At 38.1% G+C, this 15,246-nt stretch overlaps 1 protein-coding gene across 1 annotated transcript; it reads right to left on the bottom strand.

Annotated features, from left to right (window-relative positions):
• Positions 1-101: 101 nt before the first annotated feature.
• gpatch11 (G patch domain containing 11) lies at positions 102-4,978 on the bottom strand. The gene is made up of 8 exons (XM_076974093.1): positions 4,864-4,978; positions 2,585-2,811; positions 2,320-2,361; positions 2,093-2,213; positions 1,236-1,326; positions 1,041-1,151; positions 330-411; positions 102-239 (listed from the first exon to the last, which is right to left on the bottom strand). Exons 1-8 carry the CDS (start codon positions 4,911-4,913, stop codon positions 181-183), a joined length of 783 nt encoding a protein of 260 aa, XP_076830208.1. The 5' UTR covers positions 4,914-4,978; the 3' UTR covers positions 102-180.
• Positions 4,979-15,246: the final 10,268 nt, after the last annotated feature.

The following is a 15,246-nucleotide window of genomic DNA, read 5'->3' as shown; positions in this document are numbered from 1 at the left end:
CATATTTATTAAAAATAAAACAATCAACTTGTTTTGTCACTGAATACTGACATCCACTTGCTCTCAATAGTGTTGAATGAAATGTGAAAGGTGACTCAAAAGTGTTTTAACTCTCATGAGTTTTAATTTCAGAAGAAATAAAAAATAAATTTGGTATTGTAACAAAATCATCTTGACATTTTAGTCATTGTGATCTGCTGCTGTATCTCCAGGACAATTCAATTTTAAATCCTCCTCATCTGTGAAAATAAACAGATTGCAAAATCATAATTGTACCTTTGTGCATTTTTATCTCTAACAAACATAAAATGAAAACAAAATAAACTTACCACTATACGTTGTCCCACACCATAAACAGTAGAAATGCACGCTTCTTAGATATGACGTGATAAACTGAAGCTTGTCTAATGGCTGAAAAATTAAACATGGTCACAATTTTAACATGGAATGTTGCAATCCCAAGCAGATACAATTGGTGTGTTTATATATACAAAAAAGGAATGAGTACATTTTCACATGGTTGACAGAAAAAAACTGCACTCAACACAGGCGTTAAAGAGATACAGGCGATAAAGACATACATTTGATTTTTTTTTTTAGAAATAAAAACTTGTGTGCTCTTTGAAAAGCACACTCAAAAACAGCTTGTGTTGCAATTTCTATCAACAAAGGAAAAAAGGGTTATTTTTGGCTGTTGGGTTTGTGTACTACTACTAATAACCACAACTGCCACAGTAGTGCATTAAAGTCCACAAATGAATAACGCTAAATTCAAAGCATTAGCTAATGATACAGCACGTTTATTTTGTTCTCTGATTTCTGTAGACAGACAAGCATTAGCATCAGTTTAGTTACTTAATTTTTGATTTACCACCACTAATTAAAATCCACCACCATGACCACAATTAGCCATTAGCAACAGGTATTTGTTCTCCAGACAAAATTCTTTGTTATGTTAAATAGCAATGTTTCTCCTTTACATTCTGGCTCAATTTTCTAATCTCAGTTATTTAGCTCAGGATTGCTTTCTTAATACTTACTGTTAGTTCCTCCTTCTCGTTACTCCCTTCATTGTCAGACTCATCACTACGTTCATCTTCATCCTTATTTACTTCAGGCCAGTACCAGCTGTCCCTTGGTATAATCATACCCTAGCCAAAAAATAAGATAACTTCTATGTAAACACAGACAGACACACAGACACACACACACAACATTTCTTTAGTAGAGGTGACCTTTTGAGTGTCAAGCTGTTCACAGGCCCGCTGGCTCTTTCTCAGGTCCTGCTCTGTTTGGTGCTTGTCTTTTTCTGTTCTCATGCGCTCTCTGTGATATAAGTAAATAAATAGAAAACTGTGGTCTCTAGATTTACTGCCACCATCAGTTAGTAAAAATAGCATGAGTAATACAATTCCCATTATTGTTACAATAAAAAAAATACACAAAAATAAAATAATGTTGTTGTCTGTCTCACTGTTAATTAAAGTATTTATAATAAACTTAACTGGCTACACACATGTAAGCAAGCTAATAATATTGATGAGGTATGTTAGGTTTACAGGAACTTTGCGAATGATCAAGCATTGACAAGAGTCAATATTCTTGTCAATGTAGTAAAGGCTTGGACAGGCCCTGCTATAAGATATTTATATGTAGATCTGTTTTAAAATAAACTTGTTTACAACAGAATGCAACCAATATCTGCATTCCTCTATTTATGACAATATATGTACCTCTTGGACTATCTTTCACACTAACTACAGACACCTTTCAGGCAGAGTCCTCACATCTACATGGTTGTAAAATATATGAAAAATCAAACTTAATTATTGCTCAAAAAATGACTATAATGCATGTCTTATTTACAAATGTCAAAGTGAACTTCTTTTTGAACATTCACATATGTTCCCAGATGAATAAGAGAAGATGGAATGAGACTCCATTTATTTATTTATTGTTAAAAGCCACAGATAAACCTTAAGAGGAATATAAAAAGATTTTACCAAACATGTCAATAGCTGACTATCACACAACATAGATGTACTTAACTTGACCCTCATTTATTAATTGCTTTAGGAGCATGTAGGCATACCTGAAATCCTCAAAAGATTTATTCTCTATCTGATGTTTCATCTTCTCCTTTTTTCTGTAATTTTCTAGTTTTTCTTCTGCCTTCCTTTTCTTGAGCTCCATCATTCCAATACCCCCTCTATCTAATAAACAATAAACATGTTAAGTTCTCCACTCTTAAAATATTCTATGTAATAACAATGGCATATACATTATTTGCCCTAAATAATTAGGCATAATTGCACTAACCTGTTTTGATGCTGAGGGGAATTGGTTCAACTCGTCCAGCACCTAAGACATTAAATATAAATCTTTAAATGTAAAGTTTAACAATGACAGCAAAAACAAAATCAGGCACCACATATTCTGATAGCCAAAAGGCCAAATATTTATTCTGGCAAAGGGACTAGATACCAGCAGTTTAACCTGGTTAGAAATCTGTGATCCTACTCTACCATAGCATGTAGGGTTTTTTTTTTTTTATTTAAATGTCCATATGCACAGTAGCACTGACCTTCTTTTCCTAGTCCTTGTCCTGCTTTGTATCCCATCTTGGATAACAGTGTAAAACCTTTATTTTCACAACTTATTGAAGTCCCCAGAGCTGCATCTCTTCTATTCTGCTCCTGCTCCTTGTAGCTTTTCCGAACATTCTGAATATTTTTCTCTTTGTGAAGTGCCTCTCTCCTTAAAGCTTCCTTTGCACGTTTCACCATTGGCACGCCAGGCCTAACATCCACTCTGCCAGGGTGTCAAAAATAAGTTAACTAAGGAAAGTCATCTATACTAATATTCATGCTGCACATTATACTTTTTAACTTTAACAAATGCTTAAATCTGTGATGTCTTCAGAATGCACTTTGTGGTGGTGTACTACTGTACTGCAGCTGAGTGAAATAGCATTTCTCACTTGTGAATTAATTGAAGAAATTACCAATATACATCAGAAGCAGTTGGTATGTCTGATTTAGCACTTGGGTACACACTGTCATTATATACAAGCATTAACAAACCACATCATTAGAAAAAATTGTGTATGAAAGTTACATATGAGTCATCGTTAGTCCGTTTTTTGTATATTTTGCTACATAAAAAAATTATTGTCCATAAAATAGCTAAAAAATATTAACAATAAAAACCTCATCAGTTCTCTTATTCATTACATAATTCAGAAATCATGCATGCAAAAGTGTATGTAACAGTGTAAGCATGTTCACTTGTAGTTAAGAACCCTTATATTGTACATTAAACAAGCTTTAATATTGTATGACTGTTTTTTTATCTGCAACAAAACTGCATAATATGTCTAATTCTTTTGTTATATGAGGCTGCCTCCTAGTCTTCCTGCTAGTGGCTGGGTGAATTGCTAGAAGAATATTTCAATTAGAAGAATCCTGGTAAGTTAAGGTCAATTTATCCAATTTAGCCAATTATCCTATTTGCACTAGCAAATTTAAAAACTGCAGTGGTTTCTGACAGCTCATTTTCTTCTGTTACTTAGAACAGTCTCAGCAGTATGCTACATACTGAGACAAATTTAAGATTTGAATAGTTATAGCCAACTTTGAATGCAATATACTAAATAGCATCCAATGTCATCTGAGGCTTAGATTCCTGCAAACCATAACAAAATATTGATTTCTGATAATGGCCAGGACTCATCGAATGACTGAGTGTTTAATTTCTCCATGCAATTTTGTTTAAATAATGAAAAATATCAATTAATGTGTCAAATTTGTTAAAACAATTGCATACAGAACAACGGTGTCAAAAAGTCTTCTTTCTGTAGAACTAAATGTTTAAAAACATTATTTTCCCTTTTTTATTCCAGGATGTAAACACTTCACAATTTTAGTTCGGTGGTATTCATATCTGAACCTCTTATCCAAATCTGGTCCTGGATTTTGAAATCACTTGTAGTAGATAAAATGATTCATAGAACTGCTTGGCCACATTGTGGTCACAGCTGAATCCTAGGCAAATAGAGGGAAAATATGTAGGACCCAGACCTGTAATTTGAATATTTGTAATTTTGTTGCTCAAGCATTTCAGTGCAGTTGCAACAGTGATGTCTTTCTGATTACATATTTTTTTCTTAGACTGACCTTCCAAGTCCCTTCCTGGCTGCAGTATAGATTTCAGAAATAACTTGTAGTCTATGTTTATTGAGTTGATACTGTTTTTTCAAGGTTTGGTAAAAAAAAAAAAGGTTGACGTATTAGCACCAGTATGAATTGTAAATGTACAATCCCATAATGTCGAACGTATAGACTATAAATGCAATTGCAGACGCAGACAGATCTGCACAGAGAGAAACAATATTAGAAAATGCCAGTCAATCATGGAATAAAACAATTACTGTATAGAAAATTATGTATGTGCACTATTACGTTTAGTATTGGCAAATCAACGTATTTTAATTAACATTTTATTCTCTTTTAAAAAATAAAGTAAGTGCACCCTTCGTTGCTGATTTAAATGCAAAGGGTCCTCTTACATGACCGATACAAGTGTGCCTGCTTAAGAGAAGAGGCTGCATCTCTCTTCCACATATTCATGCGCAATATGTCACAACACCGGCAGTTATTCTAAATATCAACATAGCTTGCCAGTAAATACACATCTAACTAGTGTTTGGCACGCACATAACTACCCTAGCTAGCTAACCTATCTCCCCGCCAGTTCACTCGGGCTTACAACGCTACAGCACTAACTATAAAAATGCTACTCTGCTAGCCATTTAATTTCTATTCGTCCATAAGACCGTTAAACTGCCACACTGAAACAACTTACATTTGGTTAAGGAAAGCTTCAGACATATAATCGTCTTCATCGTCCGCCATTTTTTCTTGATTACGCAATCGCGACGTGAAACAAACTACATGTTACCAATGGGATTGACTTCCGTCGCATTCTGCAATACAAAATATATGTCCTATTGCGAAAACCCAACTTTTTAAAGGGCGAGGTTGGTATTAAACATTACAATTAACAACAGTTTACATTACTGTTCAGGCAGCACTGGCACAAAATTTAGGCTGTTAATACACAGTGAAATGAGTCTGGCATTCAGGGTAAAATAATGGAAAAATTTTCATTAACAGCTGTTAATAATGTTATAACTCAACAACAATTGTTCTGAAAATGAATGTTCAGGCAAAGGTAATAGTATATTTTATTTGAAAATAAGCATTTGAAATTTTCCAGAATAGGGCAGAAAATAATTATATAATCAACTTATTTTCTGATTCTTCTTTCTGAATCCTATTATTCTTACCTTAATATTCCTAATGTATTGTGCACAAGTGCAGTGATGAGACGAGTAGGAAAAGTGAACTGGCCATGGTCGTGCAGAAGAGAGTTTTATTTATTCATTTTTATATTACTTTATTATTATGATATTATATATATTTTTAATTATTTTTATGACAATAATGCCTTAATGTGAGTATTCTATATGTACACTAAGTTTGGCATTCAGATGAGCAAAAATTAACATGGATTCAATTGTATGCTGGATATACATTGTCCCGGAAAAGAAACAACTGAAACTGAAAATGTCTGTATTGCCCCATTGCTGTAAATTATGCTGCACAATTTTGTTGTAAACAGGCTTTTCACCTTACGTCACCAATAAAAAACACTGTTGAGACCCAAGGATTGTGCATGCCACTGAAATTATGAAAACAACTGCTACTATAAGCATGACAAACAATTAAGACCCAGTTAGTTAAACACTGAATATAGAGATATAGCTCTGGAGTGACCATAGGCGGAGCCAAAGCAGGGGCCGGGGTGGCACTGGACCCCCCTGTATTCTGATTGGCCACCCCAAGTGCCCCCCCAGATGACTGACATGTCACCGCACCGAACATCTTGTTGAGAGCCTGTTGCGTTTTGTAATCGGTAATAATACTCAATGCTCAATTTCATTTAGCACATGCAAGCAGCAGGCACGACGGAGAATTATTTTCAAACGAACGTGTTGTGACAAATTCCGAGTCCCCTCGTTTGCACACGCATAAAGACGCTACAGATGATATTCGGGAGTTACAGTGACTAAGTTCATTGAGCACTCTAGTTTTGTCCTAACTAGATATTTAGATGTAATACTGCGATGTCGTGGTCAGAGGTGAACTTCGGTATAGCCAGTGTGTATTTTATTTTAAATAATCAACACCCTTGAGCCAGTGTGTCTTTGGACATAGATAATGCCGTTTGCTGTGATTGATAATGAAAGTCTAGCTCTTATTTATGTATAAATCGACAATATAATCTGTAGCGTCTTTATGCGGATAAACGAGGGTTGTCGGAATGCCCCAAGTATGTCTCGCTGCAGCCTGCAGGAAGGCGGAGTTGGACATCCAACCCCGCCCACATCCAACTCCACCCTCTAATGCGCTGTCGTGCGCCAACCCACTACTTCTTCATTCGAGAATAACTGTGTGGCACTTGAAAATACGCATAATAACTCACAAGTGTTCAAGAGACACGTCGTTGCGTTTAAATTACACATACCTCGTTTACTTTGTGTATTGTTCCACGTATTTTATTCATTATTTTTATTTATTGGGTGGCGAACGTAAAATGTTGACGGGGGGGATGTAAAATGGACACAAATTAAGTATTATATCGCGATCTATCGCTCGCGGGTGGTTGGCGCCAGAGCGAACTAGTAACTCATTGAATCATAGATGTAGATCAGAGGTAAATAGATTTTTTCGGCGTGAGAAATCGGATGTGTGGCGTGAGAGCGTGTGAAGACGGTCAAATGCGTGTGTCTCACGCTCAGTGCGTGAGAGTTGGCAACCCTGCTACTATAAGTACACAATTAAAATGGTAATGTTTACTGTTTACTGATAATGTTGGTGATGGAGAAGGGGTATGTTGGTAATGTTGGTAATGGAGAAGGGGTGTAATCAGGGCTTAATTTGAGCTGGATCCTGCCGGAACAGGATCCGGGAACTCTTTCATTTTGAAGGGTGCGTTCCGGGAACTGTCTGCCTCGATCCGGTAACTTTGAAGCGTACCAATTATAAGTTATGAAGAAATCTGTCTGCGTTGAACCAATTAATTGAACAAATAATTCTATAAAAGACATTTTTAAACACAAAATCCACATTCCTAAATCACATAAGAGCTCTCCTTTTTAGCTATGCCTTTCCGTGTCTCCCATAAAGCTAGTTATACTTTCGTGAGTGACCGTAGCGCGCGACTCCGCACACATCGCGCGCGTCACATTTTTTAGTGTCCTCCTGAAACGATGTGTGGTAGTATAAAGAAACACCCCTCAAAAACAGGGGAAGGAACATTTACCTGACCAATTTTAATGTTGCTTTGTGTTTCAGGTGCTGGAATTTAGGCTAAAGTACTTGAAAATGCACTTCCTGCTTTCCTCCTGTACAGACGCTTTTCTGTCAGCTCTGCCTGTCCTTTCATTTATTTGAGTTATATCTACAAGTTCAAGTTATTTTTACAAGTTAAAAGGATCCATTACTCGTTACTTCACTTGGTAAGCTTTTTTACATTCATCTATAAAGGATTATTTAGCATTTTTACATTCGACAGTCCGACACTGCGAGTGAACTGTTTTTTGCGCCTCATCCTTGTGAGTGGTTTTTGTGCACTGTTTTATCAGCAGCTGATATTGTTTTCAGCTGTGAAATACCTGCCAGAACTTATTGGGTGTTATTTTTGCACTTTGGATTTTTAACTTTGATATTTGAGCCTTGTGCCCGGTGCTTTTGCGATTATGGCTCATGCTTCCACATCATCTATTTGCTCTGAGTGTATCAAACTGTCTCAGAGGGTTGCAGAACTTCAGGAAAGAATCCATACCTTACATTCTATAAGGGAGGAGGAAGAATATCTGGACTCGATTCTTGCCACACAAACCGCTGACAAAACCGTCCCTGTGACTGGCAAAGAAAGAGACGTTTCTCTCCATTGTCGCTGGGATGTACTGGGGGCAAAGCCTAAGCTCATCTTGGCCTCAACTCCTAATCCTGTTAACAACAACAATGATAAGGGCTGGACTCTTGTTCGGGGGAAGGAACGTAGCAGAAACCAGTACAGCAGCGGCGGCAAGCAGCAATCTTCAGAACAGAACATTCTTCTCGATAACAGATATGAAGCTCTTGCCTCAACTGAAGTAGCAGAAACTGAGCAGTCTCATCACAACATACTGCCTCCCTCTCCAGGACATCAAGGACATCAAACGCACCCCAATCAGCATCAGAGATCCGACTCCAGTCTGGCTGCTAAGCTTGCAAATAACTCTGGCCATTCGCGGACCAACCACCAGGCTGCCAACTGTGTTAGCCAGCAGCATGCTAACAAGCATGCTAAGAGGGTTAGCCATCGGGATGCTAACCATGTTGGCCATCGGGGTGGTAACCATGTTGGCCATCGGGGTGGTAACCATGTTGGCCATCGGGGTGGTAACCATGTTGGCCATCGGGGTGGTAACCATGCTGGCCATCGGGGTGGTAACCATGTTGGCCATCGGGGTGGTAACCATGTTGGCCATCGGGATGCTAACCATGTTAGCCGCCGAGGCATTAATGGTGAAAGAAGACGAGGAACACCGCCACAGCCCAAAACGCTGCTAATTGGGGACTCAGTCATCAGAGATGTATGGAGTAACAGTATTAAGGTCTTTTGCTTTCCTCGTGTTACTGTCTGTGAAGTGATACCCATGATTCCACACATATTGCATGACCATCCAGCTACGGAAAGACTGATTGTACATGTCGGCTCTAGCGATGTTTACAAACAACAGTCTGAGATACTGAAACAGGATTTTAACCATCTGTTCGACATTCTGGAGTTTTCCCGGTGTGAAGTGTTCATTTCTGGACCGATACCAACTGCACGTCGAGGCAGTGGTCACTTTACCAGACTGCTGGCTCTAAACAGCTGGCTCACTACAGCCTGTGCACATCGGAAGGTAAACTTCATTGACAATTTCAACATTTTTTGGAGGCGTCCTGAGCTTTTTAAACCTGATCAGCTTCACCCTAACAGGGCTGGGACTCAAATGCTTGTGGATAATCTAATGTATGGAATCACTCACATGCGGAATCTGCACCAAACCGCAAGCAGTAACGTCAGTAATGTCAGTCAAAGGAGCCCACCATCTCCTGTCAGAGAATCTGTCCACAGTCTCAGAGGTAAACTCCAGGAGATTGAAGAGGTTCTGCAACACTACAGTCTGCTGTCTTGCAGGAACTCACCCACTTCTCCTGCACACTCAGTGAATTCTCAGGTCTGACACGCTGGAACCCATGCTCCTAGTCAGTGCTACATTCCAGTTATTTTAAATAGCCGGTGGCATGGCTCTCAGAATCGAAATAAAAATGTAATCAAAAGAAAACATAAGGGTACAAAACATTGTAACAAACAAAATTTGATCCCAGTGAAATGCACAAGTGATGTAAGCGATGCTGATCAAACACATCAAGTCTTCAAAGTCTCCTTACTAAACGTCCGCTCACTCACAAACAAGTCTTTTATAATAGCTAAATTAATTGAAGATTACTGTCTGGACTTTCTTTTTCTAACAGAGACTTGGCTTGATAGCAATGGAGCAATAGTGCTAAATGAAGCTTCACCTCCCGACTTTAACTATTTTAATGTCTCTAGAGTAAATAAGAGAGGTGGTGGTGTTGCATGTTTTTACCATAAAGCATTCCGATGTAAGCAGATCTCATTAGGGGAACATCCTACATTTGAATATCTGGCAGTGCAACTCAACAGTACTTATTCAGTTCTTTTTATTGTTATCTATCATCCTCCCAGACTACATGCAGATTTTCTTGAAGATTTTGAAGAAATGCTTTCAAGGATTTTAATTGATTTTGATTATGTTTTAATTGCTGGGGATTTTAATATTCACATGGATATATCCACAAATCCAATCACTTCAGAATTCATGAGGATGCTTAACTCTTTTGATCTCATACAGCATGTATCAGGCCCAACTCATAAGCATGGCCACATTTTAGATTTGGTCATTTCTAAACGTATAGAGGTTAATAATACTAAAATTACTGATGTTGCAATCTCTGACCATTTTGGTGTATTTTTCAACATGTCATTATCTACTAGAACACTCAGTGAAAAGCGCACAATAACCAAGCGTTATCTCAGTGCTGGCAGTGCCGTGGCCTTCACAGACATGATACAGTCCCTCCCTCCCCTCTCAGAAAATGGGTATGAGCTAGTTGAAACATTCACACACAGAGTTAGGAACTGTATTGATGCTGTGGCACCAAAGGTAACTAAAATAATCTCTGGTAAAATTAAGATGCCCTGGAGAAACACTCCATCTATTGTAAAATTTAGGCAAGATTGTAGGCAGGCTGAGAGACGTTGGCGAAAGTCAAAATTGCAAGTACATTTTGATATTTATAAAACAACATTGCAGAATTACAACAGTGAAGTGAAATCAGCAAGGAAAAACTATTTCTCTACCTTAATCAATTCATCCAATAATAACTCAGCTGTCTTGTTCAGAAGCATAGATCAGCTAGTAAACCCCACCTCCTGTGGCTTCCCTGAGACTGTTTCAGTTGAAAAATGTGAGGAGTTTGCTATATTTTTTAGGGACAAGATTACTAGTATAAGGCAGAACATAGCAACAAGCACTAATAGACCATCAACCCTTATATCAGTTACTCAGCCTAACTTTAATATGTCTTATTTCCAAGAAGTTGACATGGTAACACTACTTGATGTGATTTCATCACTAAAATCCTCTACTTGTGAACTGGACCCTTTACCAACAAGCTTTTTCAAGCAGGTTCTGAGCTCATTAGCAAATGAAGTTCTAACGATTGTTAATCAGTCTCTGCAATTGGGTGAATTCCCTAAAATTTTTAAAACTGCAATGGTTAAACCACTATTAAAGAACAGAAATCTTGATCCCACAATTCTTAATAATTATCGACCTATATCTAACCTTTCCTTTCTTAGCAAAATCATTGAAAAAGTAGTGTCAATTCAGTTGAATGACTATGTCAAAGTAAATCAAATAAATGACACTTTTCAATCTGGTTTCAGAGCTCTCCACAGCACTGAAACAGCCCTAGTTAAGGTAGTAAATGACTTGAGATTGAATAAGGATGCAGGCAAACTCTCAGTCCTTTTTCTGCTAGATTTAAGCGCCGCTTTTGACACCGTTGATCATGAAATACTTCTTGATCGACTACAGAGCTGGGTAGGCCTTAGTGGCTTAGTCTTAGACTGGTTTAGATCGTACCTAACTGGGCGTGATTACTATGTAGCATTAGGTACCTCTTCCTCCAGACGTCAAAAAATAACTTGTGGCGTCCCCCAAGGATCAATTCTTGGGCCGTTACTATTCAACCTATATATGCTTCCGTTACCACACATCATTAATAAACATGGTATTAGTTATCATCAATATGCAGATGACACTCAACTTTATATTTCGCTAGAACCTAAAGCCCTAAAATCAATTTGCTCACTGTTTGACTGCATAGATGATATACAGACATGGATGTCTGACAATTTTCTGCAGTTAAATAAACAGAAGACAGGTTCTTGTTCTTGGCAGTGATTCACAAAGGAATGATGTCCAGACTTATTTAAATCAAATGAATCTGAAAGCCAGACAATGTGTTAAGAACCTGGGCGTCACCTTTGATAATGAGCTCAGCTTCAAATCACACATCATGACTACATGCAAGACAGCTTACTTTCATCTTCGAAACATCGCTAAGGTCCGAGATATGCTCTCTCCTGCTGACAGTGAAAAACTTGTCCATGCATTTATCACATCAAGGCTAGATTATTGTAACGCTGTTCTATCTGCTCTTCCAAAGAGCTCTATTTCGCACCTACAGCGAGTTCAGAACGCGGCTGCAAGGGTTCTGACCCGCAGGAGAAAGAGAGATCATATTACACCTGCACTCCACTCACTGCACTGGTTACCTGTCAGCTTTAGAATAGATTTTAAGGTTCTAGTCATGGTTTTTAAATGTCTTCATGGTCTTGCCCCTCTTTACCTAAGTGAAATGATGGTTAGATATGTTCCAGTCAGGTCTCTCAGGTCTTCAAACAGTAATCTACTGGTGATTCCTAAAAGCCGATTAAAGATTGGCGAGGGTGCTTTTAGCCACTATGGCCCAAAGCTCTGGAATTCTCTTCCTGAAGAGCTCAGAGGCATTTCATCCTTGCATAGTTTTAAGAGCAGTCTCAAAACATTCCTGTTTAGATCCGCTTTTAGTTAAGAAACTCTGTCTTAATAGTTTTATCTTATTTACTTTACTTTTTATTATCTTACTTCACTTTTTACTTTTTATGTTATCTTAATATTTTTATCTTTAATTTCTTTTAACATTTTCTTTTTGTCTTTTTGTCTTTGTCTTATCTCCTTTTAATGTTTCTTTTATTTATACTGTAAAGCACTTTGAGTTACATGTATGTATGAAAGGTGCTATACAAATAAAGATTATTATTATTATTATTAAAATGCACTTCTGCACTTAAAACACTTATAAAACACTAATTAATACACTAAACTAAAACACTAAACAATAATTTAAAAGTAATTTATATATATACGAATTGGCTTGTTATTTTGACATTTGTGCGCCTAAGCGTTGGGCTTTGTGTGCGATCCGGTGACATTGTTGGCCTCAGTGACCCCTTGTCTCATGCCGCTGTTTGCGTTCCGGCATCGTTTGATTTACAAATTAAGCACTGGGTGTAATAGTAATGTTGGTGTTTAGTGTACTCAAGCAGCCCAGCCCACTTTCGCAAATGGTGACACACCTGAGCAACTCTAGTGATATGGCAGTGTTGTAGAGACCAAGAGTGGCACGATGAACACTATTCTGACTAATGGCTAAGCACATTATGATGTTGCCACCACGCACCCCAGGGACACTGACGATGGCTCAGTGTCTTATCATGTGCCTTTCCCTGTGCCTTGTTTTAGTAAAGTTGTAAAGGAACTTTACAACCACTGTTGCTACATTAATATTTATTTTATTGCTGTACCTTTGCAGGGTTGCCAACTTTTCAAGATCGCTTGGAGTGAGATTTGAACCTGGAGGAGGTGGCGAGTGTAAAATTGTTGTGGGGGGGGGGGGGGGGGGGGGTCGTAGCGAACGTAAGTTGTTACCGGGCGGGGTGTAAAATGGACACAAGTTAAGTATTATATCGCGATCGATCGATCACCAGTGGTTGGCGCCAGAGCGAACTAGTAACTCGTTGAATTATAGATGTGGATCACAGGTAAATAAACTAAATTTTTTTCGGCGTGAGATATCGGAAGTGTGGCGTGAGAGCGTGTGAAGACAGTCAAATGCGTGTGTCTCACGCTCAATGCGTGAGAGTTGGCAACCCTGCCTTTGGGTAAGAGAGTAATGTAATTTCAATCATTTGTATGTCCTGTACATATTCAGAACTGTCAATTAAACTATTCAAGAAACATCTAAAAAGATTGTTCTAAGACTTAAATTATTCATGTGGGATAATAAAGAAAAACATACATTTTGGTCAATAACATGTGAGTGTTTTTCTTGGCATCTGTTAAACTAATTAAAATCTGGAAGTTCTGTTTACTGGAAGCAAAAACAGTCCGAGTTTCGAACGTAACATGGGCGTGGCTTCGGACTTGAGAAGAGGGTGGAGTTGGATGTGGACATCCAACCCCGCCTTCCTGCAGGCTGCAGCGAGAGGCTTCTCGAATGCCCCACAACACCGGCTGAAAGCAAAAACTGTCGCACGTGAAATGCTACAGGCATTTTCTTTTTTTTTTTACTTTGTAGGTGCGGGTAATATTATGAATGAATTATATTATAATTTTACATATTGCAAATAAATAATTAGTAAAAAAAGACCCTTTTCTAGGAAAAATAATATTATACTACACATTACATCTACAGTGGTTTCTTTGCCCCGACTTAAGTTTGTGTAACCGTAGGCCCATCAGTGATGTAAGTTACTGAAAATATGTACTCAAGTGCACTCACTGATCGAGGGAATGCTGAAACCAGCTTTCCTATTTCGTATATTTGGACTGAACTGAACACATTTAACTGCCAGATATGCCAGAAGTAGCACATCTGTGTTTTTACTTTTACATGTTGTACATTTTGCACATTGTTAAAAAAAACTGCAAATTTCATACACAAATCTGATCTACTGCGTGCTTAAGCTGTACTTGATATGAAAAGTATAACATTTACAGATTTTGATTGCAATTGAATGCTTTTCTTAAATATACATTGTCATAGTCTATGGACCCCCTAAAATAGCTTTGGCCACCCTCTGGCCACCCCAAGGATAAAAGTCTAGCTCCGCCACTGGGAGTGACACCTGTATTTGATATTTTTAGAAACATCTAATAGCCACAGACAGTTTACATATCTAAGTGGGATCACATGACATTAAAAAAAAAGGTGACTACAACCAGACAGGACCTTTAACAAAGATCAGGGGGGTATTCCAAGAAGCGGGTTAAGCGAGAAAACCGGGTGAGTTAACTCAGAGTTCATGGAAACTCGAGGTTTTACGTTCCAGAAATCGAGCTTAGAGAGAACCGGAGTCAGTTACTATAGCAACTTATGCTCTGAAGCTAACCTGCTCGCTGGCAGGTTAACTTGGACCTGACCCAGAGTTACAAACACGTCATCATGACGTGTCCTTTCCTCGAAGATCATGTGGATATTGAAGCTCTGTTTATTCGCCGAGCTCTTCGTCGGGAACGCCTTATAAAACCCTGAATAGAGGCCTACTATCATTTTCGGATTATTTTTTAATGAACGTTATCGTTTTTCAGCACAATCCATTACTTACATCAATAACATTATTAAGCGTCAAATTTCAAATATTACACATCGCGGATCAGCCCTCAATTCTCTCCAGATTGTTATACATCGCTCTTCGTTTTTTTGCTAGTGGAAGTTTTCTTTATAGTGTTGGAGATGCGGGATCTGTCAACAAAGCTACTGTATGTCGGTCTGTAAAGTATGTCTGGCATTAAAACGACTAGTGCCCAGTTTTGTGGTGTTTCCTGGGCATAAGCCAGCTATTGACATCAAAGAGGAATTCCACAGCATCGTTGGTTTGTCTTTAATTCACACGGACAATAAAGAAATAAAGCAAAGGAGAAGCAATATATAACAAACTTCATTCCATTTA

This window comes from Brachyhypopomus gauderio, chromosome 15 (genome assembly GCF_052324685.1).
Source record: "Brachyhypopomus gauderio isolate BG-103 chromosome 15, BGAUD_0.2, whole genome shotgun sequence".
Lineage (NCBI taxonomy): Eukaryota > Metazoa > Chordata > Actinopteri > Gymnotiformes > Hypopomidae > Brachyhypopomus > Brachyhypopomus gauderio.
Note: the sequence above shows the minus strand (reverse complement) of the source record. Positions and strands in the feature narration are given on the sequence as shown.